This window comes from Saccopteryx leptura, chromosome 4 (genome assembly GCF_036850995.1).
Source record: "Saccopteryx leptura isolate mSacLep1 chromosome 4, mSacLep1_pri_phased_curated, whole genome shotgun sequence".
Taxonomy (NCBI): domain Eukaryota; kingdom Metazoa; phylum Chordata; class Mammalia; order Chiroptera; family Emballonuridae; genus Saccopteryx; species Saccopteryx leptura.
Genome location: NC_089506.1, coordinates 211061081 through 211088510, shown reverse-complemented (window position 1 = coordinate 211088510; position 27430 = coordinate 211061081). Strand labels below are relative to the sequence as shown.

General features: G+C 49.5%; 1 protein-coding gene across 1 annotated transcript in view; it reads left to right on the top strand.

Annotated features, from left to right (window-relative positions):
• C4H16orf96 (chromosome 4 C16orf96 homolog) overlaps positions 1 to 27430 on the top strand; it is a 46764-nt gene that overhangs the window by 13077 nt on the left and 6257 nt on the right. The window contains exons 2-14 of the mRNA XM_066382741.1: positions 1507 to 1611; positions 2749 to 2829; positions 3040 to 3121; positions 3223 to 4722; positions 7874 to 7959; positions 9550 to 9660; positions 15423 to 15497; positions 15934 to 16098; positions 19015 to 19133; positions 19837 to 19899; positions 24029 to 24121; positions 25052 to 25202; positions 25327 to 25429. Coding sequence (XP_066238838.1) covers positions 1507 to 1611; positions 2749 to 2829; positions 3040 to 3121; positions 3223 to 4722; positions 7874 to 7959; positions 9550 to 9660; positions 15423 to 15497; positions 15934 to 16098; positions 19015 to 19133; positions 19837 to 19899; positions 24029 to 24121; positions 25052 to 25202; positions 25327 to 25429 — 2734 coding nt within the window. The remainder of the gene's footprint in view (positions 1 to 1506; positions 1612 to 2748; positions 2830 to 3039; positions 3122 to 3222; positions 4723 to 7873; positions 7960 to 9549; positions 9661 to 15422; positions 15498 to 15933; positions 16099 to 19014; positions 19134 to 19836; positions 19900 to 24028; positions 24122 to 25051; positions 25203 to 25326; positions 25430 to 27430) is intronic.

Genomic DNA, 27430 nt, shown 5'->3' with positions numbered 1-27430 from the left:
AAAAATGTGGATCCAGCCTGACCAGGCGGTGGTGCAGTGGATAGAGCATTGGACTGGGATGCGGAAGAGCCAGGTTCGAAACCCTGAGGTCACTGGCTTGAGTGCAGACTCATCCAGATTGAGCATGGTCTCACCAGCTTGAGCGCAGGGTTGCTGGCTTGAGTGTGGGATCATAGATGTGACCCCATGGTTGAGAGCTGGAGCCCAAAGGTAGCTGGCTTAAAGCCCAAGGTCACTGGCTTGAGCAAGGGGTTCATTGTTCTGCGGTAACCCTCCAGTCAAAACACATATGAGAAAACAATCAGTGAACAGCTAAGGTGCCACAATGAAGAATTGATGCTTCTCATCTATCTCCCTTCCTGTCTGTCTGTCCCTATCTGTCCTTCTCTCTGACTTTCTCTCTGTCTCTGTCAAAAAAATAAAAAATGTGGATCCAAGCCTGACCAAGCAGTGGTGCAGTGGATAGAGTGTTGACCTGAGATACTGAAGACCCAGGTTCAAAACCCCAAGGTCAGCTCTGGCCAGTTGGCTCAGCAGTAGAGCGTCGGCCCCTCATGTGGAAGTCCTCAGTTCAATTCCCAGTCAGGGCACAAAAGAGAGGCGCCCATCTACTTCTCCACCCTTTCCCCTCTCCTTCCTCTCTATCTCTCTTTTCCACTCCTGCAGCCAAGGCTCCATTGGAGCAAAGTTGGCCTGGGTGCTGAGATGGCTTCATGGCCTCCGCCTCAGGTGCTAGAATGGCTCCGGTTGCAATGGAGCAACGAACGCCCCAGATGGGCAGAGCATCACCCCCTGGTGGGCGTTCCAGATGGATCTCGGTTGTGCACATGCGGGAGTCTGTCTCACTGCCTCCCCATTTCTAACTTCGGGGGTGGGAGGAAAGAACAAATAAACAAACAAAAAACCCAAGTTCACTGGCATGAGCGCTGGGCTCATCCAGCTTGAACACAGGCTCACCAATTTGAGCATGGGATTATAGATATGATCCCATGTTCACTGATTTGAGCCTAAAGGTCACTGGCTTGAGCCCAAGGTTGCTGGCTTGAGCAAAGTGTCACTGGCTTGGCTAGAGTCCGGTCAAGGCATATGAGATAGCAATCAATGAACAACTAAAGTGCTGCAATGACGAGTTGGTGTTTCTCATTTCTCTCCCTTCCTGTCTGTGTCTGTCTTTTTCTCTGTCTCTCTCTTGCTAAAAAAAAAAAAAAAAAAAAAAAATGTAGATTCAATCATAACTCCCTTGCTGATCTTCCAGCGGCTCCCACCAAAGGAATGAGACGCTTCATAATGAGTGACTCCTAGTTACTGAATAGATTTAAACACAGGGTTGCCTCCTTCCCACCCAGGTCACTTGAGAGCTCAGAGCACTGTTGACTTAAGTGTAATTTGCTGACCTCTGAGTATGTGTCAGCCTAGGCCTTGAGAGAGCGAAGAGGACTTCTTGGACCATGGCAGTCATCAGAGAGCTTCCATACTGTACTTTTCCCCTCCTCTTTCCCTCTTTAGTCAATGAAGACTCTCCAGGATTTGCTCACTGACACTTGTGCACTCAAGGTCACCATTAAAACCCTCAGGAAGGATGTGGACATGCTGAAGGACATGCTTGATAAGGTAGACCCTCCCAGCATTCTCCAAGCTGGCCACGCTGCTTGGACCACTGGTGGCTGAGTGACAGGATAAATCTAAGAAACCTGTTCTTAGTCAGAGGACACAGCCTTGGGGACAGGAGATGGGACTGACATGACTCAGCCACTTGGCCCATCGAACTATCGAACTGAACCCTCCATGACTCACACCCTGCTATGTTCCTCACCCTGCTAGGCAATGACACACCATTTGCAAGTGACAGAAACTAGTTTATTCTGGCTTAGGTAAAATAAGAGAATTTATTGTCTCATTTACTAAAAAATTCAGGAATGCTGTCAGGTACAGCCAGATCTAGGTGCTCATATCACATCAACACCTCACTGTCAGTGATCATTTTCCTCTGGGTTGGCTTCATATTCAGTAGGTAGGTGCTATCAACATAGGAGAAAGAGAATATCTCTTCCTCTTCTAGAAAGCTCTGTTCACACTGAGAAGCGAAGTAAACCTAGCACAGGCCTACATGCTAGCTCCCTCTGTAGCCACAAGGACATCAACCCAGGCATGTTCTAACTCCTTACCAGGACGCGGAAGGTCCTGAAATTTCTGAAGTGTGAGCTCATATCTGGGGAGTCAGAAATGGGCTCAGAAGTCAGCTCTCCACACCCCCAGGCCGGTATAGTGGCTGAGGTTTTACAACTTGCCTCCAAATAACATGATTTAATGCCTCATCCCCCATGCACAGGTCAGTGTTTGCATCTGATCCTCATGGCAACCGGGAGAACTTCAGTCTTGGGCTAAGTAGCTTTGACCTGAGCAGAAAGGGCACTTTTAGGAAACTGTGTCATACAACACAAATCTGTTTGAGGAACAATGCCTCCTCAGCCCACCTCTCGAAGATTCTCAATGTACTTCTGCCCACTAAAGGCTCTGAGAAGTCCTGTAATACAAAAACCCACTGAATGGTCTTTAAGCCCAATGTTTCCCAAACTTATTTGCTCAGGCAACGCTTTCCTACCCCTTTCTTACTCCCCGGGAAACATTTTGTCTTCCGTCTCCAACTCTTAGTCGCCTAGGGTAGAGACCTTGTGTTTGAGCAGTGGGAGAGGGAGGACTGGGACTGGAACTTGTGCTCCTGACCCACGGGTTTGGCTCATTTGACAGATAAACCTGGAAAAAATCGGCACTTTCTTTGATGATTTGAAAGGGCAAAACCGGAAGATAAATGCGCTGCAGCGGGACGTGGTGAGGGCCGTGGCGCCATCCTCCCTCCCTGGTCTCCCAACCTCCGGGCCGGGGTGCTGGGGACAGGGACGGGGACAGAGGGGCACGCAGTCTGGGAAGACCCATGTGTTTGTGAGTTTGGAGGGCAGCGTGGGCAAGGGAGCCCCCCGAAGGGCATCACGCCCTCCAGATTTACATCCCTTGTTACCAACCCCCTCCCTCCCCTTCCAGGTGACTCTCCAGAACAGGATTCTCACCGTCCCCAAAGCTGAGGACACGGTGCTCTGGAGTGGCCTCCATGAGGCCATGTTCATCCCGGTAAGTGAAAGAGGACAGAGGAGGGGGAAGCAGGTGTGAGGGAGCTGGCAGGTGACCGCTGAGCTGGCCTGGAGCAGCCCTGGCCGACCCATCTGCCCTCTCCACAGGGAGCTGCTCCGTTCTGGCAGGCTGCAGAGCCGCTCGCGGAGGCTGGCCTTTCCCAGACCACCGAGAACCTTGACAGCATTGGTCACAGCCAGGTCTCAGAAGCTATCAAAATCCCCAAGTCCTTGGACGCCATTTGGCATTACCAGGACCTGGAGCAACAAGAGGAAGAGGAGCCTGCCCTGGCGGTTTCACTTACAGGGACCCAGGCATTGGACCAGCTTCGGGTGCTCGGGCCTGGGCCTGGTTCTAGGCCAGAGCCTGAGTCCATGTCTGCACTGGGGCCCAAGCTGGGGCCTGGTATGACTCCTGGGGTCATGCTAGCACCTTGGCCTACGTACAGACCTAGTATGGCCCTTAGACCTGGGCCTGGATATGAACCTGGGCCTGGATATGAACCTGGGCCTGGGTATGGACCCGGGCCTGGGTATGGTCCTGGGCCTGCTCCTGGACCTGGGCCTGGATATGGACCTGGGCCTGGGTATGGACCCGGGCCTGGGTATGGTCCTGGGCCTGCTCCTGGACCTGGGCCTGCACTTGGACTTGGGCCGGCCTCTGAGTCTGAGCCTGCGTTTGAACTTGAACCTGTGTATGAACCTGGACCTGGGCCTGGGCCTGCCCTTGGACCTGGGCCTGCCCCAGGCCCTCAGCCCACACCTCCTGGATTCTGGCCTATGCAGCCAGGAAGGTGGCCATTTCCCAGAGGCCTCCCTGGACCTAGCACTTGGCCTTTCTGGGGCCCACAGTACTTCCAGCCCGGCCCAGGCCCACTGGGCCCCCCATCTGCTCCACTTGAGCAAGACGGGTCCCCCGCGCCGGCCCCAGAGCTTGGCTCGGAGTGGCCTCGCCTGCCTCAGCCACGCTCTCGCCAGGCAAGGAGGCGCCAGCTCCCAGTTGTCTCAGAAACAGGAGAAGAAGGTTCTTTACCTCACGTGAAGGCCCCCGAGGCTGAGGCCCTGGAGGGGGTGCCCGCTAAAGCGCCCCGGTCTGCCTTCCAGCGGATGAAAACCACAGCTGCCATCGCAGCCGCCGCCGCCGCCGCCTATGCAGCTGCCGCGGCGACCTCAGCAGCCCAGGCAGCCGAGGCCGCCGCCAAGGCCGTCAAGGATGCTCCTGCCACCAAACTGGCCACCGTAGCAACGACCGTGGCTGCATCTGGGCCCTTAGGGGTCTTTGCAGATGTGTTGGGTGCTGGGTCTTCCCGTGGGGCCACTGACTCCGTGATTTTCGCCGATGAGTCCGAGATGGAAGAGTTGCAGGAGGAGATCCATGAAGACTTCTTTCCTCCATTTACTGCTGGCTTCACCTCTCCTGATGCTGCCCTGTCCCAGGCGATGCTGGCCGCCCAACAGGCTGTGACCCCCGAAGACAAGAAGAAGGCCGTCAGGTATTCCATGAGCCACATAGCCCAGATGCCCATTAGACACGACTCCCTGAAAGAAGAGTTTAACCAGCTGTCAACCAACCTACAACAGCGCATGAGTTATCTAGGTAGGCCCAGTCTGGCTCTGGGGAGGGCGGGGAAGCTCAGGCCCCCCCATGGCCGAGAAGCAACTCGTCTCCTCTGTTTAACTGCCCTGACAAAACCTACATTCAACCATTCGCCACTCGTTCCTTTGGTGTAAACATTAGCCTCTTACTAGTTTAGTCCGTTCCTTCTGGCGAATGTACTGTGAGGTCTTCTCTTAGGAGAGAGGGGCAGTTAGAGTCTAAAGTTGATGCTTAAGGAGAAAAATTATATATCAAAATTACTCTTGAAAATGTCTCTTTCAATAGCCCATAAAACACAGTACTACTATACAGTGGGTTTTCTTTGTTTGTTTGTTTGTTTTGTATTTTTCTGAAGTGAGAAGCAGGGAGGCAGAGTGACAGACTTCCGCATGCGCCCAACCAGGATCCACGGGGCATGCCCACTAAGGGGTAGTGCTCTGCCCATCTGGGGCCGTTGCTCCATTGTAAATGGAGCCATTTTAGTGCCTGAAGTGAAAACCATGGTGTCATCCTCAGCACCCAGGCCAACTTGCTCCAGTGGAGCAATGGCTGCAGGAGGGGAAGAGGGAGATAGACTGAAGGGAGTGGGGGAAGGGTGGAGAAACAGAGGGGCGCTTCTTATGTGTGCCCTGACTGGGAATCAAACCTGGGACATCCACATGAGGGGCTGATGCTCTACCACTGAGCCAGTGGCCAGGGCCTTACTGTACAGTGTTTTGATAAGTCCAGATCCTCTAGAGCAGTGATTTTCAACCTTTTTTGAGCCGCAGCACATTTTTTACATTTACAAAATCCTGGGGCACACCACCTACCAAAATGATACAAAATGACACTCTAACACAGTACATATTATACATATAGTTAATAATATAGTTTCTAAATGTATTTATACTCACACCTGACTATGTCTCACGGCACACTAGTGTGCCGCAGCACTGGTTGAAAAACACTGCTCTAGAGTGTCCAACAGCACTGAACAGGGCCTAGATGAATGGTCACTTTGGGAAAAGGAACAACTGCCAGGCGAACATATGCATCCCAAAGGCCACAATCACATTCTGGGTGGCAGTGGGACAAGTAGATTTATGCTCCCATTTTCTGCCTGTGATTGGCATATGCTCACCGTGGGATATGGAGGGGCACATTGGCCCACTCGAATGGTTCTCAACTTGGAGCTCACCTCAGCACCTCATGGGAGGCTTGATGGGGCCCACCGTGAAGTGTCAGACTCAGGCAGTATGGGGAGGGCACAAGAATGTGCACTTCTAACCCTTCCTGGGGTGATGCTGCTGATGCTGCGGCCTGGAAACCCCCTGTGAGATCCATTGCTCTCTCCTCTCTAAACCAGTATCTTGCTAGTTTGCTCTCTGCCAAGTACAATAGTTGAATTCACCTAAGTCCAACCCATGTTCAGAGCCACCTGTAATGATGGGTTGTACTATTCTACACATCTTAAAAAGAAAAGGTAGAACTTCACATAGCTACAAAGAATCACATTGACATTAGTGAATACTGGGGTACAGCTAAGATTTTGATAGTAATTAATTTAAATTCAAAATGTAAAGCCAGCCCTGGCTGGGTAGCTCATTTGGTTAGAGCATTGTCCTGATATGCCAAAGCTGTGGGTTTGGTCCCAGATCAGGGTACATACAAGAATCAACCAATGAATGCAAAAGTATGTGGAGCAACAAATGGATGTTTCTCTCTCTCTCCCTCCCTTCCTTTCTCTCTAAATTCAATCAATCAATCAAGATGCTTGTGGGCATCTTGGCTGTGATATATATATATATTTTTTACAGAGACAGAGAGAGAGTCAGAGAGAGGGATAGACAGGGACAGACAGACAGGAACGAAGAGATGAGAAGCATCAAACATTAGTTTTTCATTGCACGTTGCAACACCTTAGTTGTTCATTGATTGCTTTCTCATATATGCCTTGACCGCGGGCCTTCAGCAGACGGAGTAACCCCTTGCTGGAGCCAGCGACCTTGGGTCCAAGTTGGTGAGCTTTGCTCAAACCAGATGAGCCCGCACTCAAGCTGGCGACCTCGGGGTCTCGAACCCGTGTCCTCTGCATCCCAGTCCGACTCTCTATCCACTGCGCCACCGCCTGGTCAGGCTTGGCTGTGATTTTTGATACATTCCTAGCTCTGTCCTGTACATTAGTTTTTGGCCTCTTATCTGGAACTGGATAAAGCGTTGTTTGTTTTTTTAAAACTCCTCTCTTCTTTTGTTAAATCTTTTTTTTTTTTTTTTTTTTTGGTGAATAATATAAATAAGTTACTTCATCGTTTTTCTCAGGGTCAGTTTTGGGAAGGGAGTAAATTCTGGAGAGTTTTCCCTCGGCCTGCTCTAGTATGATAGCCCAAGACATCTGTGGCTACTGAGCATTTGAAATGGCTGAGTTCGCGTTCAGATGTGGTCTAAGTGGAAAGCACACAGTGGGGACTGAAGGCTTAGTACAGAGACAAGAACGTAAAATATCTCAATGCTCTTATTACATATTTATTTATTTTAAAATTTATTGGATTGAGAGAGAGGAAGGGAGAGGGAGAGATAAATTGATTTGTTGTTCTACTTATTTATGTGTTCATTAGTTGTTTCTTGTATGTGCCCTGACCAGGAATCAAATCCGCAACCTGAGCGTATCAGAACGATGTTCTAACCAACTGAGCTACCCAGTCAGGGCTGATTATATGTTTAAGTGATACTATTTTAGATATGGTGGGTTAAATAAAATATTTTATTAACATTAATGTCACTTGCTTCTAGCCCTGGCCGGATAGCGCGGTTGGTTAGAGCATTGTCCTGATATGCAGAAGTTGCCACTTTGATCTCTAGTCAGGGCACATACAGGAACAGATCAATGCTCTTTTTCTCTCTCCCTCCCTCCCTCTCTAAAATCCATAAATAAAATTTTAAAACAAGTAAATAAAACTAAAATTCATGTCATTTGCTTCTTTTTTTATTTTTAAAATGTGACTATTAGGGAAATTTTAAAATGACCTTGAAGGCCCCCACGCTCACAGCACACTATCTCGCTATTGGACAGCACTAGCTCAGACACTTCATAGGAGAAGTAGGTGGGACTCTAATCACAGCGTCTTCCCCCATCCCTGCCTCCAGCAGCCATTTCCTCCTTTGTTTTCAGCTAATATGGGAGCCACTTCCAAGCTTGGGACGGCAGTGGACATACTGCAAGAAAAGATTGGCAACCTCCAGAAATCCAGGATACAGGTCAGTTTCCCAGGCAGAAAGAGCTTTGATTAAGAAGCTGGTGGGCCCTGGCCGATTAGCTCAGTTGGATGAGCGTCATTCTGTGGTTGTGGGTTCAATTGTGGTCAGGGCACACACAGGAAACAACCCGTGAATGCATGACTGGGTGGAAAAACAAATGAATGCTTCCCTTCTCCATCCCCTCTCTCTCTGTGTCTCAAAAAAAAAAAAAAAAAAAAAGGTCCTGGCCGGTTTGTTCAGTGGATAGAGCATTGGCCTGGAATGTGGACATCCTAGGTATGATCCCTGGTCAGGGCAGACATGAGAAGCAACCATTTGCTTCTCTCCCACTCTCTTTCCTCTTTTTTTCCTCTTCCTCTCCATTTCCCCCTTCTCTTTCTCTTCCACTCTGGTAGCTAGTGACTCAATTGGTTCCAGCCTTGGCCACAGGCACTGAGGATACCTGGGTTGATTGAAGGGTCATCCCGAGACAGGGGTTGCCTGGTGGATCCTGGTCAGGGACTCTATCTATCTCCCTTCTTCACACTTAAAATAAAAGAAGCTCTAGCCAGATAGATCAGTATCCCGGAATGTGGAGGCTGCCGGTTCTATTCCCCGGTCAGGGCACATACAGGAGCAGTTCAATGTTTCTCTCCCTCCCTCTCTCAAAAAAATAATAAAAGAAAAAAAAAACAATAAAAGAAGGAGAAGGAGGAAGGAGGGAAAAAGGAGGAGAAGAAGAGGAAGAGGAGGAAGAGGAAGGAGGAAGGGGAGGAGGGGGAGGAAGAGGAGGAGAAGGTACCCAGGCCAAGTGGTAGAGCTTTATCCTAAAGTGCAGCGGTTACTAGTTCAATCCCTGGTCAGGGCACATACAAGAGCCGATCAATGTTCCTGTCTCTCTCTCTCTACCTCTCTTTCCCTTCCTCTCTCTCTAAAATCAAGAATAAATAAAAAAATTTTAAAAAAAGAAAATGATGGCCTGACTAGATGGTGGCGCAGTGGATAGAGCATCGGACTGGGATGAAGAGGACCCAGGTTCGAGACCCCGAGGTCACCAGCTTGAGCGCGGGCTCATCTGGTTTGAGCAAAAGGTCACCAGCTTGAACCCAAGGTCGCTGGCTCAAGCAAGGGGTTACTTGGTCTGCTGAAGGCCCACGGTCAAGGCACATATGAGAAAGCAATCAATGAACAACTAAGGTGTTGCAACGCGCAATAAAAAACTAATGATTGATGCTTCTCATCTCTCTCCATTCCTGTCTGTCTGTCCCTGTCTATCCCTCTCTCTGACTCACTCTCTGTCTGTGTAAAATAAATAAATAAATAAATAAATAAATAAATAAATAAATAAAAAGAAAATGATGGTGTGAGGCCAGCTGATGGCAGACTCTAGAACCCAGATCAGATGGCATATCTGTCCTGTAGCTGAGAAGGCAGCTGCAGAGCATGTGCTACTCCAGCTGGTATGGGGGCCTCAGCATGTGGGCAAGTGTCCTAGATGGTTATGCAGATGGCAGGCTTGGGGGAACAAAGATGGCAGGTTGGAGACACACTGGCTCACCCATGGTGACCTCAGAAGCAGAGACTTTGGATGTCTGTGTCTTCCCCTTTTAGGAGGAAGAACTCGAGAGAGTTTGGGGCCACCAAATAGCGATAATAAAGGATCATCACAATGTGCTGGACAGGGCAGTGGAAAAGATTCACGTTCGCCTGGATGACTTAAAGGTTTGGGGATACGGGCGGTCCAAGGATGGGCAGCTGAGGGGACGGATTCTCATCGTTTATTCAGACCCTCTCCAAGATTTCACAGATGCACCAGAAGCACAGGAACCAGTGAACATTTAATGGACATTTTCCAGTGTATACATGACACTTCAGCCTGAGCTGGATAGCTCAGTTGGTTAGAGCATCATCTCAAAGTTCAGAGGTGGCCGGTTCATTTTGGGTCAGAGCACATACAGGAACAGATGTTCCTGTCTCTCTCCTACTCTCTCCCTTCCTCTCTCTAAAATCAATAACATAGCCTGACCAGTTGGTGGTGCAGTGGATAGCGCGTCGGACTGGAATGCGGAAGACCCAGATTCGAGACCCGGAGGTCGCCAGCTTGAACGCGGGCTCATCTGGTTTGAGCAAAGCTCACCAGCTTGGACCCAAGGTCGCTGGCTCGAGCAAGGGGTCACTCGGGCTGCTGAAGCCCCACGGTCAAGGCACATATGAGAAAGCAATCAATGAACAACTAAGATGTCGCAACGAAAAACTGATGATTGATGCTTCTCATCTCTCTCTGTTCCTGTCTGTCTGTCCCTCTCTATCCCTCTCTCTGACTCTCTCTCTGTCTCTGTAAAAAACAATAATAATAGGCCCTGGCCGGTTGGCTCAGCGGTAGAGTATCGGCCTGGCGTGCGGGGGACCTGGGTTCGATTCCCGGCCAGGGCACATAGGAGAAGCGCCCATTTGCTTCTCCACCCCCCCTCCTTCCTCTCTGTCTCTCTCTTCCCCTCCCGCAGCCAAGGCTCCATTGGAGCAAAGATGGCCCGGGCGCTGGGGATGGCTCCTTGGCCTCTGCCCCAGGCGCTAGAGTGGCTCTGGTCGCGGCAGAGCGACGCCCCGGAGGGGCAGAGCATCGCCCCCTGGTGGGCAGAGCTTCGCCCCTGGTGGGCATGCCAGGTGGATCCCAGTCGAGCACATACGGGAGTCTGTCTGACTGTCTCTCCCCGTTTCCAGCTTCAGAAAAATACAAAAAAAAATTAATAATAATAATAATAATAAAATCAATAACAAACATTTTTAAAAAATTACACTTCAGTTAGAAACAAGCCCTGCCCCCAGCACACACACATGCACATAAACAGGGGGCCTAGATGGTGTCCATCTTGATCACTGGGCCACCCAGCCCTAGAAGGGTGCCCGGCACAGAGTGAAGCCTCAGAATATGCTGAAAGAGTCAAATGAATCAGAGGATTTCTTTCTTTTTTTTTTTTTTTTACCAGATGAGCCCACACTAAAGCTGGCGACCTTGGGGTCTTGAACCTGGGTCCTCCACATCCCAGTCCAATGTTCTATCCATTGCGCCACCACCTGGTCAGGCCAAATCAGAGGATTTCTTACACCAACTATTACATTCACAACTTTTCCCCTAAACCACCTCGTTTCTGAGTGATCGGTGCCGAAGGGCTCTCTGGAACAGCAGAGTTGCTTACGTGGGAAGTGTGGAGAGGGACACAGAACACCTACCAGGGGCGCACTCTACCAGACACCTTCTCCATGAGCCTGAGGGGTTCTCACTTTCTGAGCTGGACCCCAGAACCGTCCAGTCTGTGCTGTGTCCCAGACATTTGGAGAGGGATCAAGGTCATTCGCAGTAGGAGATGACCTTCCCCCAGAATAGAAAGATAAGAAATCCAGACAGAACCAGCTGAGATGGCTTTCATGGGGGCTTCTGATTCCCAGTCAGAGGGCTATTGATGGCATGCATTAGGATGTGGGGGGGGGGCGGCAAAAAGGGAAGGACCCACACAGGGCAACTCAGAAAAAAAAGTCGTGCACGGAGAACCAGTTCCCAGCCTAGGGTTATAGGGTCAGACCTTTGTGAGTACCAAGATCAGGGACAATGTCATCTCCTTGCAGCTTTGGGCCCTCTTTTCTTTTCTTTTTCTTTTTGTATTTTTCTGAAGCTAGAAACAGGAAGGCAGTCAGACAGACTCCCGCATGCGCCCGACTGGGATCCATCCGGCATGCCCACCAGGGGGCGATGCTCTGCCCATCTGGGACGTTGCTCTGCTGCAACCAGAGCTATTCTAGTGTCTGAGGCAGAGACCATAGAGCCATCCTCAGCGCCCGGGCCAACTTTGGTCCAATGGAGCCTTGGCTGCGGGAGGGGAAGAGAGAGACAGAGAGGAAGGAGAGGAGGAAGAGTGGAGAAGCAGATGGGCGCTTCTCCTGTGTGTCCTGGCTGGGAATCGAACCCGGGACTTCTGCACGCCAGGCCGACGCTCTACCACTGAGCCAACCGGCCGGGGCCTTGGGCCCTCTTTTCATCAGTGCTTCAAAGAGGCCAGGTTGCTATGTCCTAGGAATACATTGGTGTCCTTACTCAATGGAGATGAACCAGTTTATTCAACATGTCCGATGTGTGCCCAGCGCTATGCCCACCCTGCACGGGGGCAGGAAGGGTCACAGTATCCGTCTATAGGTAGTCATCACTGATTGAGAGAAACTCAAGGGCATGAGGCCCAACCGAACAGTGCCAAATGGAGCAAGGCAGCCTTTGTCTTGACTTCCTTCCTATCCTTTGTGCCAACAAGAAAGAATTAATAGCATAGACAAGTTAACCCTGGAAGGACCTGGAAGAACAGGGCTTTGTATACAATACATTTCATTAAATATGTTCTTAAAGGAACATGTGTGAGAGATCAGCAGCCCCAGTCGAGCCGTTCCAGGAGAGCAGTGAGGGCATGCAGACACATGACTGCTTTACCTGGATGCCTGGGAGAAGATATTATGACCATAACAGGATGCAAAGACTCCTCTTATTCACTCATTGAGTCATTCAGCCAATGCTACTGAGCCTTCACTGCACCAGGCACCCTTCTAGGGCCTGGTGGTGATGCAGCGGCCAAGGCAGACACCGTCCAGGCTCTCCTGTATTTGAGAGCAAGCAGTGGTATTTGTGTTTTGTTTCCTTTTATTTTTTAATATTTATTTATTTTTCTTACAGGGACAGAGAGTCAGAGAGAGGGATAGATAGGGACAGACAAATAGGAATGGAGAAAGAGATGAGAAGCATCAATTGTCAGTTTTTCGTTGCGACACCTTAGTTGTTCATTGATTGCTTTCTCACATGTGCCTTGACCGTGGGCCTTTAGCAGACCGAGTAACCCCTTGCTCAAGCCAGCGACCTTGGGTCCAAGCTGGTGAGCTTTTTGCTCAAACCAGATGAGCCCGCGCTCAAGCTGGCGACCTCGGGGTCTCAAACCTGGGTCTTCCGCATCCCAGCCCGACGCTCTATCCACTGTGCCACTGCCTGGTCAGGCTGTGTTTTGTTTTCATTTTTAATTTTTTCATTAATTTTGGGGGGGGGGAGATAAAGGGAGATACATCAACTCATTGTTTTACTTAGTTGTTGCATTTAGCTGTGTACTCATTGACAGCTTCCCAGATGTGCCCTGGCTTAGGGTCAAAACTGTGACCTCTGGTGCTCTGGGATGATGCTTTATCCACTGAGCACCCAGCCAGGGACAGTGGTATTTGTATTTTTAATCAAAGTATAATTTGTGCAAGTAAGATGCCCAGGTGTTTTTTTTGTTGTTATTGTTGTTTTTGTGACAGAGATAGACACAGAAAGAGGGACAAATAGAGACAGACAGGAAGGGGAAGAGATGAGAAATATCAATTCTTTGTTGTGTCACCTTAGTTGTTCATTGATTGTTTTCTCATATGTGCCTTGACCGGGGTCTACAGCAGACCGAGTGACCCTTGCTCAAGCCAGTAACCTTGAGCTCAAGCCAGCGACCTCGGGGTTTGAAACCTGGGTCCTCTGCATTTCAGTCCGATGCTCTATCCACTGTGCCACTGCCTGGTCAGGCAGATGCTCAAGTTTTTAAAAATACTTTTTATTACATTTTTAGAAAGAGAGAGAAAGGGAGAGAGAGGGAGAGAGAGAGAGAAACATTGGTTTATTGTTCCACTTATTTATGCATCCATTGGTTTATTCTTGTATGGGCCCTGACTGGGGATCAAAGCTGCAACATTGGCGTATCTGGATGATGCTCTAACCAACTGAGCTACTGGTCCATGGCCTAAAATGCCTACATTTAAAGTATATATAAGAGATAGATTAATTTTTGCCTATTTATACATCCATGTCACCACCACCCAATCAAGATGGAAACACATGCATCATCTTAGAGTTCATCTCTCAGAGTGTTTCCCACTGAGAACACAGCAGGAAAGTAAGTGAGGACAGAACTCGTTCTTTTTGACTCTATGGAAAACATTACTTTCCCTTTCCAACTGGATGTGATGGAGCTTTACATTAATTAAAATTAGGTTTCACTTCAAATTACATAAGCTCCCAAATAACTGACTGAGACAAGGTAACTCAGAAAAACAGGAAAGTCAGAGATGATTAGACTAGAGCTGGTCTAGAATACCATGGAGTGTGACTTCCATTCACAAGGTCACCTTAAGCTGCAGGGTGGCTGCTAGTACTCTAGACCAGTGGTCCCCAGCCCCCGGGCCGCGGACCAGTACTGGTCCGTGGGCCATTTGGTACCGGTCCGCAGAGAAAGAATAAATAACATGAAATGTTGAAAAAATAACAAATTTAAATACAGCCTGAATAATGAGGACATGCTCATTCCTCCTTTAACTTAGCCCAATAAATATCATAAGTTCGACAATTATATTTAAAAATACCAGTTTTTACACTGGTCGCATAATTTTATTTTGTGCATTTATCTGTCCCATCCTAAAGGCCGGTCCGTGAAAATATTTTCTGACATTAAACCGGTCCGTGGTCCAAAAAAGGTTGGGGACCACTGCTCTAGACATGAACTCTGCATTCAAGCCAGCAGTGGTCACATCAGGCTATAGGGAGGCTGTGAAAGGTAGGCGTGATGGGAGGTCAGATGCCGGCCGAAAGTTGGAGGTTCTGTTGCTAAGGGTGAGAGGAAGACCAGATATGAAAGGAGAAGTAGAAGCCTCTTTTCCACTGTGAGAAAGTGACTTCACGCTCTAGGGACATGGCCCAGTGGGTGTGGGGCTCTTTCTAACCAGGTTAGCTGCTGCTGCTGCTATCATAGGGAGGGTCCAATAAGTGGGCAAGGGGCAGAATTAATGGAGGGAGTTGGTTCTTTGTGGAGTCATGGGGATGGGACATAAGGGTTTCCCTTGACAATGGGGCAGAGAGTATGTGACATGTAAGTGCTTGGCTGAGGAAGACTGTAGTTCTTACTGGGACCTCGTTATAGATCTGAAGAAATGAACTTGCCTTCAACATGTATGGAACAAAAGCATTAGCATTGGTCTATCCAGGCGTTCCCAAACTACGGCCCGTGGGCCGCAATATGGCCCCCTGAGGCCATTTATCCAGCCCCCACTGCACTTCTGGAAGGGGCACCTCTTTCATTGGTGGTCAGTGAGAGGACCACTGTATTTGGCAGCCCTCCAATGGTCTGAGGGACAGTGAACTGGCCCCCTGTGTAAAAAGTTTGGAGACCCCTGGATCCTTCCTCGGGTCTGCCTCCCTGTGCAGCAAAGTGGCCGCGTCTACCTCCAAGAGGACAGCTTTTCCCGACTCCCACGGGTCTTCCCTTCTAACCTGGGCACCAGGGCCCAGGAGTCCGAGCCTTCCCCTGTGCCCACCTACCTGCTGCTCCCTGGGCCTCACTGTTCCTGCCTTGCACACAGCAAGGGTGGGGCGAAAGGTGGATGTTACCCTTGGGGCTTCCAAGGATGGATAACATGCCCTTTGCTTCTGTTCTTAGATTCTCCAAGCTCAAATAAAAAGCCTAGAAATGCACAAGGCAGACAAATGTGTGATGGAGCAGGAGCTGAAAGAGGTGAGTGAGCCGCTTCCTCTGCTTGTCCTGCTCGGCCACCCCGCACCTGACTCGCCCGCCCAGCAAGGTGGGGTCATCCAGCCAAGACAAACCTGGCAGAGAGACTGCCGTGTCCCTCTACCGTTATTCATATGGAAAGGCCGGGGAAGCTTCTCAAAAGGTGTCCCATCAACTCCCACTTTCAGTGACTCAGGGTTAGTGACAATTTGTTATGTGAACTTAAAAACCATGCACTAACTTGTCCGTCATAGGAAAACCTGGGCTTACATCTGATGGTTGTCTTTGAGCCAACATAGACCCCAGGATTGGATTGAAGCCAAGGCTAGATGTCCAGGGTCCCAAACTTGAAAAATGGACTAAAGTGGTCTGATCTGCCCCAGCTCCCCCCTGCCCCCACTCCTGCAGCTCTGCCTCTCTGAGTCCCTTCTCTCTCTAGAAAGCGGACAGGAGCACCCTGGCGAGCAAGGCAAGCCGGGTTGACCTGGAGACGGTGACAGGGGAGCTGAACGAGATGATCCAGGGCATGCTGCTCAGGGTCATGTCCCATGAGGACGACTGGAAGGCGGCCATGGAGCGGCTCCGCAAGGACTTGGGCGCCAAGGTGAGTTTTCCTGTATTAGTTATCACTCACTGTGTAACAATTTATGCTGGAATCTAGCAGCTGAAACCAACAAACGTTTAGTGCTGAAGGTCAAGAATTTAAGAACAGCTTGGCTGGATGGCTCAGGGTCACCCATGAGGTTGCAAATAAGATATCATCTGGGGCTGCAATCATCAGAAGGTTTGACTGGAGCTGGAGGAGCCACTTCCAAGATGGCACCCGCACATGGCCGTGGGTAAGACTCCTCACTTCCTCATCACATGAACTCCTTCTTAGGGTTGCTCCAGTGGCCCAATGACATTGCTGCTGACTTCCCCCAGAACAGTGACACACGAGAGCAAGACAGATATCATTTCTATATTTATCAGCTAGAAATCTGTGAAGAGCTCTGCCTTTGTCAACTTGAGCTAATTACTCTGAAATATGGTTCTTCCAGGAAAGACAGAAACAATGATGAATTATTTCTTTTAATGACCAATTTTTAGGGGAAGATATTGATGGAAATAGCCACATCCAAAGCATGGTGGCAAATGAAGGTTTCTATTTTTATTTCTTTTTTCTGTCACCATGAATCATGGATTTTTATATATTCAAATTATTCAATCAATTTACTATTTATTTTGTAACTCACACGATCTCATCTTTGGCCTTGGAGTTAGCTTGCTTATGAGCCCTTTGACTAGACCAGGGGTCCCCAAACTATGGCCCGCGAGCCACATGCAGCCCCCTGAGGCCATTTATCTGGCCCCCACCGCACTCTTTCATTGGTGGTCAGTGAGAGGAGCATAGTTCCCATTGGAATACTGGTCAGTTTGTTGATTTAAATTTACTTGTTCTTTATTTTAAATATTGTATTTGTTCCCATTTTGTTTTTTTACTTTAAAATAAGATATGTGCAGTGTGCATAGGGATTTGTTCATAGTTTTTTTTATAGTCCAGTTCTCCAACAGTCTGAGGGACAGTGAACTGGCCCCCTGTGTAAAAAGTTTGGGGACCCCTGGACTAGACCCTCTGTCATCAGGTAACTGGTCTGTTTTCCTAAATGCCAAATGTTCCAGGCTGTTTGTCAACATTTTCTTCCTCTGACCTGAATCAGCTATATCTCCATGGAGTCCTAGGTCCTTTTATTGAGGAATGGTATTTAGAGACCAAAATCTGGGCCCTGGAAGAACACTTTTTTTTTCTGCAAGTAAAGGAAGGATTTATTGGCCGTGCAGGAAGGAAGTTAGAGGAAAGGGGATCTTGGAGACAGGTTCAATGGGTTAGTTTGGGACAAGCTGCTGCTGCCCACTGCTCCCCTGATTGCAAGTCTCGTGGGGTCCCTTAGAGCTTAGGAGAAAGAGAGGGACAAGGAAAACACGCCTGGGGGAAGAAGAGGAGAAGAAATGAGGGAAAGGGAAAGGCATAGCCATACTCCCAAAGGGAGAGCACCTCTGGAAGGAACACTTTAAAAATTCAGAAGTCCTGGTCCTGGCTGGTGGCTCAGTGGATAGAGTATCAGCCCAGCATATGGACATACTGGGTTCAATTCCTGGTCAGGGCACATAGGAGAAGCTACCGTCTGTTTCTCTGCCCCTTCCTCTCCCCCTTCTCTCCCTCTTCCCTTCTCACAGTGAAAGCTTGATTGGTTCGAGTGTGGCCCTGGGCGCCAAGAATAGGTTGGTTGGAACATATCAGCCTCAGGTGCTGAAAGTGGCTTAGTACTCGAGCATCAGCCCTAGATGGGGTTGCTGGGTGGATTCTGGTCAGGGCACATGTGGGAGTCTGCCTCATTATCGCTTTTCCTCTCGCCTGAAAAAAAACCCAGAAGTCCAACTATGGAAAACAGTCTGGCAGTTTTTCCAAAAAGTTAGACATAGAATTACCATACCATTCAGCATTTCCACTCCTTGGTATATACCCAAGAGAAATGAAAACTTACGTCTGTGTGAAAACTTGTACAGAATTTTCATAACAGCTAAAGAGTGGAAACAACCCAAATATCTACCAATAGATGAATGGATAACAAAATGTAGTCTAGCCATAACATCTAATATTATTCAGCCATAAAAAGAAATGAAGTGCCTGACCTGTGGTGGCGCAGTGGATAAAGTGTTGACCTGGAAATGCTGAGGTTGCTGGTTCGAAACCCTGGGCTTGCCTGGTCAAGGCACATATGGGAGTTGATGCTTCCAGCTCCTCCCTCCCTTCTCTCTCTCTCTGTCTCTCCTCTCTCTCTCTGTCTCTCCCTCTCCTCTCTAAAATGAATAAAATTTTTTTTTAATTATTAAAAAAAATGAAGTACTAATATATGCCACAGCCTGGATAAACCATGAAAACATTATGGTCAGTGGTAGAAGCCAGACACAAAAGGTCACAGATTGTGTTATTCCACTTATGTGAAATGTTCAGAATAGGGAAATCTATAGAGGCAGAAAGTATTATAGATTAATGGTTGCTACCCCTGGGGGTCTGGGTGGGAAGGGGGGGGTGACTGCTAATGGTATGACCTTTTTTGGGGGGTGATGAAAATGTTCTAAATTGATTGTGGTGATGGTTATACAAGTCTGTGAATGTATTAAAAACATTGACCATATACTGATCTCAGTAAATATGTGTTGACTATGTGAATGTCAGTTATCTGAGGACCATTGAGAGAATGTTTCTTGGGCCTGCAGGACTGTAGTTGAGCATAGGGTTGGCTTTATCATTTGGAGGCAGTAACGGATGGTGTTTGCCTTGGCTGCTGGGAAGCTCACTTCACATGCATTAGGGGTACAAACTTTAACCCAGGCTTCGTCAGTTCTCTTTCCTGAACCACCCGACTTTTTCTGTTTAATCTCCTTGTACTCAAGGTAACTTTGCAGGTTACTGCAAACCCTTTTCTGGAGTGAATTAATTGACTAAACACTCTTTTCTTCCCTTTGGCTGTTCCAGCTGGTCCACAGGGATTTGGATGATCTAAAGAAAGACATAAATGAGGTCTGGCAAGTAGTCAGGAAGCTGATAATCGAAGGCCTCCGATTCGACCCCGACAGCGCTGCCGGCTTTAGGAAGTAAGCTCCTCCTGGGTGGGGGTGGAGCTGGTGGAGACTGGGCACCCTCTCTCCAGGGAGGAAGTAGAGGCGGTCCCAGAGGATTCTGGGAGCAAGAATCCCAGCTCTGTGGACATGGGGTTGGGACGAGGTTGAGAGGAGCCAGGTCCTCAGGGGTGGGCAGCTCTGGCCTGGCTGGCAGAGGGCTCCAGGGGCATTATCTGCTGCAGAGCCCTTTTGCCACAGATAAAGTGGTTCGGGGAGAGAAGGAGCCACGCAAGCAGGAGCCTGGATGGGTCTGGAGGCAGAGCCAGGCCTCCTACTCCCACCCAGACACCCTCCCCCAGACAGGGGGATTCGGTGTCGCTGGGGTCTCCTGTTCTCAGGTCGCCCCTCGTGCCTCACGTGTTTACTGTAAAAGTTAGCTTTCCCGAAGGTCCTGGTTTTGAAGACTTCCGTTATGTTTCGGGCAGGGAGATAAACTGCACAGACTTTTATTTGCTGACCTTTGTCCCAGGAGGCCTCAGATGGGAGTCAGCAGGGGCCAGCAAAGCTGAGCTGAGCTGCGCTGCGCCACGCCAGTGGGTTCAGGATGTGGGCAAATCCTGGTCCTCAGGCATAGAGAGGCCTGCAGCTTCCCGCAAGCACTGCCCGGGGAAGGGGCAGCCTCCAAGGGCCTGCACCCCTGCTGGGGTGCCACAGCTGACGAATGGATGTCTTCCAGGAAACTGTTTGAGCAAGTGAAATGCATTTCCTGTGACCGGCCTGTGGAAATGATGACTGGCCCGTGAGTATCACTGCCAGGGGCCGCCCGCACTCACCCTCTCTCTAGCATGCACGCACGCACGCGGGCATGCACGCGAGCACACACGCATACACGTGAGCCTGTGGGGTTCTAGGAACATCATTTATATGCACATCCGCATACATGTTCAGAGGACGTCATTTCATTTGCTCCCTGTCCCTGAGCTGGCCACCATCATCCCTTCCTTCCGTCATCAGACCTGTCTGGTGCCCACTGTTGCAGGGACGGGGCCAACTCCAAAAGAAAAATGACGGAAGGAAACTGTAGGGGAAAGCAAAACTTTGTAGGACTTTCTTGCATGTATTTTTATTTATTTATTTATTTATTTTATTTTTTATTTTTCTGAAGTTGGAAACAGGGAGGCAGTCAGACAGACTCCCGCATGTGCCCGACCAGGATCCACCCGGCACGCCCACCAGGGGGCGATACTCTGCCCATCTGGGGCGTTGCTCTGTTGCAACCAGAGCCATTCTAGCGCCTGAGGCAGCGGCCATGGAGTCATCCTCAGCACCCGCGCCACTTTGCTCCAATGGAGCCTTGGCTGCAGGAGGGGAAGAGAGAGACAGAGAGGAAGGAGAGGGGGAGGGGTGGAGAAGCAGATGGGCGCTTCTCCTGTGTGCCCTGGCCGGGACTCCTGCACGCCAGGCTGACGCTCTACCACTGGGCGAACCAGCCAGGGCTCTTGCATGTATTTTTATGGCCTAATGCTTTATTTATTGAGGCGAAAGTCATATAGCCTAGGATTAACCGTTTTAAAATGAATGATTGAGCCCTGCCCAGGTAGCTCAGTTGGTAGGAGCGTCGCCCCAATACACCAAGGCTGAGGGTTCCATCCCCGGTCAGGGCACATACAGGAAGCAACCAATGAATGCACAACTAAGCAAAACAAAAAAACTGACAAATCGATGCTTCTCTCTTCCCACTTTCTCTCAAATCAAAAACATAAATAATTCAGTGGCATTTAGTTCATTTATCATAATACGCAACCACTACCTTTAATTCCAAAACATTTTTATTGTTCCAAAAGGAAACCCCGGACCTATTAAGCAGTCACTCCTATTGCCCCCTCCCCTCAACCCCTGACAAACTCGAATCTACTTCTGTGTATAGATTTGCCTGTTCTGGACATGTCATAGAAATGGAGTCATACAATATGTTGTCTCTTCTGTTTGGCTTCTTCCACTAGACATAATGTTCTCAAGGTTCATCCATGTTGAAGCATGTATCAGTACTTCATAACATACCCCATTGTATGGAGAGATCACATATTGTTGATCCCTTTATACACTGAGGCACATTTGGGTTTCCACCTTTTAGTCTTTATGAATAGTGCTGTTGTGAGCATGTGTGTACATATATTTGTTTGATCACCTGTTTCCAAATTCTTTTGACTGTAAACCTGGGAGTGGAAGTGCTGGTTTATACAGTCACTCTATGGTTAATTTTGGAGGCGCTGCCAAACAATATTGTAATAGGGTTTGAAAGCCAGGATCTGCCTGACCAGGCGGTGGCATAGTGGATAGAGCGTAGGACTGGAATGTGGAGGACCCAGGTTCGAGACTCTGAGGTCGCCAGCTTGAGCGCAGGCTCATCTGGTTTGAGCAAAGCTCACCAGCTTGGACCCAAGGTTGCTGACTCCAGCAAGGGGTTACTCGGTCTGCTGTAGCCCCATGGTCAAGGCACATATGAGAAAGCAATCAATGAACAACTAAGGTGTCACAATGAAAAACTAATGATTGATGCTTCTCATCTCTCTCCGTTCCTGTCTGTCCCTATCTATCCCTCTCTCTGACTCTCTTTCCGTCTCTGTAAAAAAGAAAAAAAAAGAAAGAAAGAAAGCCAGGATCGCCTGACCAGGCGGTGGCGCAGTGGGTAAAGCGTCAGACTGGGATGTGGAGGACCCAGGTTCGAGACCCCAAGGTCGCCAGCTTGAGCGCGGGCTCATCTGGTTTGAGAAAAAAAAAAAGCTCACCAGCTTGAGCCCAAGGTCGCTGGCTCAAGCAAGGGGTTATTCGGTTTGCTGAAGGCCTGTGGTCAAGGCACATATGAGAAAGCAATCAATGAACAACTAAGGTGTTGCAACACGCAACAAAAAACTAATGATTGATGCTTCTCATCTCTCCGTTCCTGTCTGTCTGTCCCTGTCTATCTCTCTCTCTGCCTCTGTAAAAGAAAAAAAGAAAAAGAAAGCCAGGATCTTGCAGTGCTCGTGACCTCTGCTGAGCTAGTCTGGCCCTTGGTGGCTTGTGAAACTCATCAATATTCCCATGATAGTCCTTGTTCATGGAGGGGCTTTGGAACTATATCCAGAATTCTTTCTTCAAACAACAGATATCTAGTTATAGAATTATTTTATTTTTTTAAGTGAGAGGAAGGGAAATAGTGAGACAGACTTCCCGCATGTGCCCCAACCGGAATCTACCCGACCATCCCCATCTGGGGCTTATACTCGAATCAACCTTAAATACATAACAGCTATCCTCAGTGCCTGGAGCCTGCGCTCAAACCAATCAAACCACCGGCTGTGGGAGAGAAAGAGGGAGAGAAGGGGGGGAGGGAAGGGGGAAAAGCAGATGGTTGCTTCTTATGTGGGCCCTGACCGGGAATCAAACCTGGAACATCCATATGCTGGGTCTATGCTCTATCCACTGAGGTAACTGGCCTGGGCCACAGTATTACTTATAATAGTAAACAAATAAAGAAAAAAGTGGCCCTCGCCAGGTAGTTCAGTTGGTCATAGTGTCATCCCCACACGCCAAAGTTGCAGGTTCAATCCCCAGTGAGGGCACAAGAAGCAACCAGTGAATTCATAAATAAGCAAAACAACAAATTGATGTTTTTCTCCCTCCCTCCCTTCCTTTCTCTCTAAAATCAATAAATACTTTTTTTAAAAAAGGAAACAACCCAAAGTGCTAAATGAGTTATAGTACTTTCATATCAGCCAACACTGATCAGATTGTAGAAGAAACCATACCACAGAACCTTCTGAGATGCGGAAATGATCTATAGCCGTGATGTCCGGTACAGTAGCCACTGACCACACGTGGCTGTTGAGCATTTGCAATATGGCTAAGATGACTGAGAAACTGAATTTGAAATTTGAAATTTAGTTAATTTAAATATACATTTAAATAGCCATGCAGCCAGCGGCTGCTGTATTGGATGCACAGTCATGGAAGAACATTAATGACCTAGAAAAAAATGTTTGCGATAACTGAAATGAGAAAATCAAGTAGTAAGTGTGTTATCATCCTGTTTTGGTTTAAAAATATATATATAAACAAGGGAAAATACTGGAAGGACACATAACAAAATATTTGTCACAAGGTTACAGTGCTTTTTCGTTTACTTGTGCTCTTCTATGCTTTCTAAAATGCCGGCAATTAATATGCACTACTTTAAAATTTTCTTGTGGCTTAAATACATACAACAAAGTATGTAAATGTTTACTGTATAGCCTGGTGAGTTTTTACTTGTGTGTAGCCAGGCATCCCCAAACTACGGCCCGCGGGCCGCATGAGGCCCCCTGAGGCCATTTATTGGCCCCCGCCGCACTTCCGGAAGGGGCACCTCTTTCATTGGTGGTCAGTGAGAGGAGCACTGTATGTGGCGGCCCTCCAACGGTCTGAGGGACAGTGAACTGGCCCTCTGTGTAAAAAGTTTGGGGACCCCTGGCTGTAGACACCTTCATAACCTCTGCTCCAGCTCCTTAGAGGTTGCTGTTGTACTTTACTTTTATTTTTACTAATGTAAAATACACAGAATACAAATGAGCCATTTTAAAGCGAACAGTTCAGTGGTGTTTTGTACATTGACAACGTTGTGCAGTCACCACCTCTAGTTCCAGACCGTTTCCGTCCACCAGGAAGGAAAGCCCTTACCCGTTAGCTGTCACTCCCGTTCCCCTGCCCCCTACGCTCTGTGTCTGGTTTTTACTTTTCTAATTGGAACTTTTTTTTTATGACTTACAAGGATTATTGAGGTTCCCCAGAGCCCTTGTAGGGTGGCCCCTTTTCAGACCAGGTTTGAGGTCGGCTTCCTGGAGGCGGTGGGAGATGAGCGCCCTCTGCTGGCCACATGTGCCTCCCGCCGAGCTCTTGTCCTCCAACAGACATCTCATCACCATCCGCAAAGCCCACTTGCTGTCGCGTCTCCGGCCAGCTAGTGCCAACAGCTATGAGTACCTGCAGCGCCAACAGATGAGGTGAGCAGACGGGGGTGTGCCCTGTGGGGGTCTCTCAGGGCCCACGGGCCCTGCAGAGACCCAGACTCCAGTCCCAGGATCCAAAGGCTATCCCAGGGCATTGCCAGCTCTTTGCAAGGAACACGCTCACGGAGGTGGCTAGGGTAGCAGACAGGAGAGGGGAATGATCACAGAGGAAAGGAATGGACATATTTATTGGGCATGTTATGAGCCAAGAATCGTTAGGGAAGGATTTCTGATTAAATCTCACACCCCCAATGAGCTAGGATTAGTATGGCTGCTTCCCACCGGAGAATGTAAGTAATGACTGTAAGGTTTGCAGACACTGTGCCTAAGCACTTTGCTATACCTGACTTCACTGAATCCCTACACCTGGCCTTTGAGGTATACGCGATTATCATCCCATTTCACAGTTGAAGAAATTAAGTTGCTGAGGAGGTCATAGATCGTGGTTGGCAGAGCTGGCACCCAAACCTGAGGGTTTCCACCAGACCCAGCTGGCTCCCTGGGGCCCAGCTCCATCCCTCGCCTCCAGACATCCCGCAGCTTCAGGTGCTGCCTGCCCCCAGGTGGGGGAATAACAGCTAATAGTACCCACACCCACAGGAAGGGAAGGCACACAGCGGCCTATGCCCCATGCTCTCACTTCTCGTGCCTGATTTCTTCTGGAGATCCAGAGGCTAAGAGCATGCACTCGGCAGGCCAGATCAGGCCTCCAGGGATGCCTGGGGTCTGAGGGAATGTAGGCCTGGATTTATTCTCTGTTCCCACTGTGCCCGCCTGTATCCGCCCACTAGGCCCCAGGCCTGCGGGGCTGCACCACCCACAATCAGCTGGAACGAACTCCCCAGGCACTCAGGGCCTATCCTGAGACTCCTTGGGGGGTAGGGATGTCTCCAGGTGGCTGCTGACTCTCCCGCCTTACCCCAGGGAAGAACAGCGGCTGCAGCAGCTCCAGGACCATGAACACCGGAAGGACTGGAGTGACAGCCCTGGGAACGCCTCCAACCTCAAGCTCAAGTCAGAGAACTTGTCAACACTCTACCCCTATGGGGACCCCGAGCTGTTGGACTATGACACTGTGAGTCATGCACAGCCCCGGCGGTGGGTGACCCCAGGGGAACTGTGCTCTGTCTGTAGGGCCTCTGTGTATACTAGAGAGGCTCAAGGACACTCGCTCACCTGGGGCCTGGGCCGTCCAACAGGCCGAGGTGGATATCCTGGGAGTGGACGGGATCCTGTACAAAGGCCGAATGAACAGCCAGGACGGGGCACGGCCGCTGACCAGCACGGAGAAGGAGCTGGCTGGTGAGGGGATAGCAGGCCTTCCTAGGCAGCTCTGCCTAGTGTCCTGGCTTTGCTGGCCAGCATGGGCAGATGCAAGCAGGGCCCAGAGCCAGCACCATCCCTGACTGGGTGGGGGGGTTTCCTCACATAGCCACTTGCAAAAGTGGGGTCCTACTGTAATGAAGGCACCACCCCAGGTGCCTGGGAGACACAGGGGAGCAAAAAAGATGGTTGTACCCTGGAGTCTCCACATGAGTAGGAGGTAACTGAAGGTGAGGATGAATAGCTGACCTGAAGGGAGGGCCCTGGTGCTAGGGGCAGTTTGTGAAAGAGTATGCAGGCCTAGGGAGAGGTGCTGGTGGACCCCCCCACCAAAGATGGGATGCTGGGCTGGTGATGGGAGAGTTGTGACAAGGGATGCCGGTCCAAGGAGGGAGTAGATGCTGCTCTGAGGCCTCTGAAGAGGGACTAGGGTTTCACTGGATGAAGGAGTCAGGTGGTAGAACAGTCCAAGTGGCAGGAATAGCAGGTGCAAAGGTCCTGGGGTAGGTGGAAGCCAGGCACAGTCAGGCACTCAAAAAGGTAAGTCTACCTGAGGTATACAGTGTTGGGGTGGGGTGGGCATGCTGAAGACGACATATAGGCATACGCTGGAGACCTGTGTCCTAATGTCAAGAGTAGGCTAGGGTTGGGCTGCAGAGAGTCTGTCACACATGTGGAATCACTCCTCTGGTTGCTATAGTATCAAGACCCTGGCTCCAGCTGGCTCCTGCATGGGACCCCATCACTTGGCTCCAGCACTGGACCAGCAAGACCAAAAGGGGTACCTTCTCTTACTGGGCTTGTGACTGCATCACTTCAATCTCTGTCTCCATCTTTTCCCTGTGTATTCTCCTCTTCTGCCTTTTTTTTTTTAATTTTTATTTATTTATATTTTATAGGAACAGAGAGAGAGTCAGAGAGAGGGATAGATAGGGACAGACAGACAGGAACGGAGAGAGATAAGAAGCATTAATCATCAGTTTTTCGTTGTGACACCTTAGTTGTTCATTGATTGCTTTCTCATATGTGCCTTGACCGTGGGCCTTCAGCAGACTGAGTAACCCCTTGCTCGAGCCAGCAACCTTGGGTCCAAGCTGGTGAGCCCTGCTCAAACCAGATGAGCCTGCGCTCAAGCTGGTGACCTTGGGGTCTTGAACCTGGGTCCTCTGCATCCCAGTCCGACGTTCCATCCACTGTGCCACCACCTGGTCAGGCTCTTCTGCCTCTTTTAAGGACACACGACATTGGATTTAAGGCCCAACTTAACACAGGACACTCTCATCTCAAGATCCTTCACTTACCATAATTACATCTGCAAAGACCTTTCCTCCAAATAAGGTTACATTCACTGATTCCAGGGGACGTCTTTTTGGGGGACCACCATTCAACCCATTCCAGGCCCTCCCCCTGGTCCAGAAGGGCAGGACACCTTCTTAAACCTTACATTCCTCTGGGAGCAAGGATGTGGCCTGCAGCGTTCATGGTTTCTCTCCAGGTGCCTGGCAGTGGATGCGGCTGGGAGGGGACTCAGGCTGAGCTTCAGGGATCACCAGGCAGGAGGACGACAGTGGCTAATGTTTAATGAGTCTGACTTCTTGCCAGGCCCTGCAGCACCCGGGGGGGGGGGGGGGCATTGCACAAATGAGCAGAGGGGCCAGGATGGCTTACACACCTGGCCCTCGTTTCCACTCATTCACCAGACAGCGCTTCTCTTCCTCCAGAAGCAAAGGCATTTCTCCCCGTGGCTCATCCATTCTCAGGAGCCATAGCAGCAAAGCAGAACTGAATCGGAACACCTCCACTGCTCCATCCTGCTTGAGGGCAACAAAGTCTAGTCAGCATTGCAAATCAATTAGGAGCTTTCCTATGGCCAGATCTTTTGACAGTATGCTCTTAGCTCTCATTTATTTATTCATGGAGACATTCTGATAGAAAACAATCATTATCTAAACCTAAACCAGCTGCTGTGAGCCCCGCCCA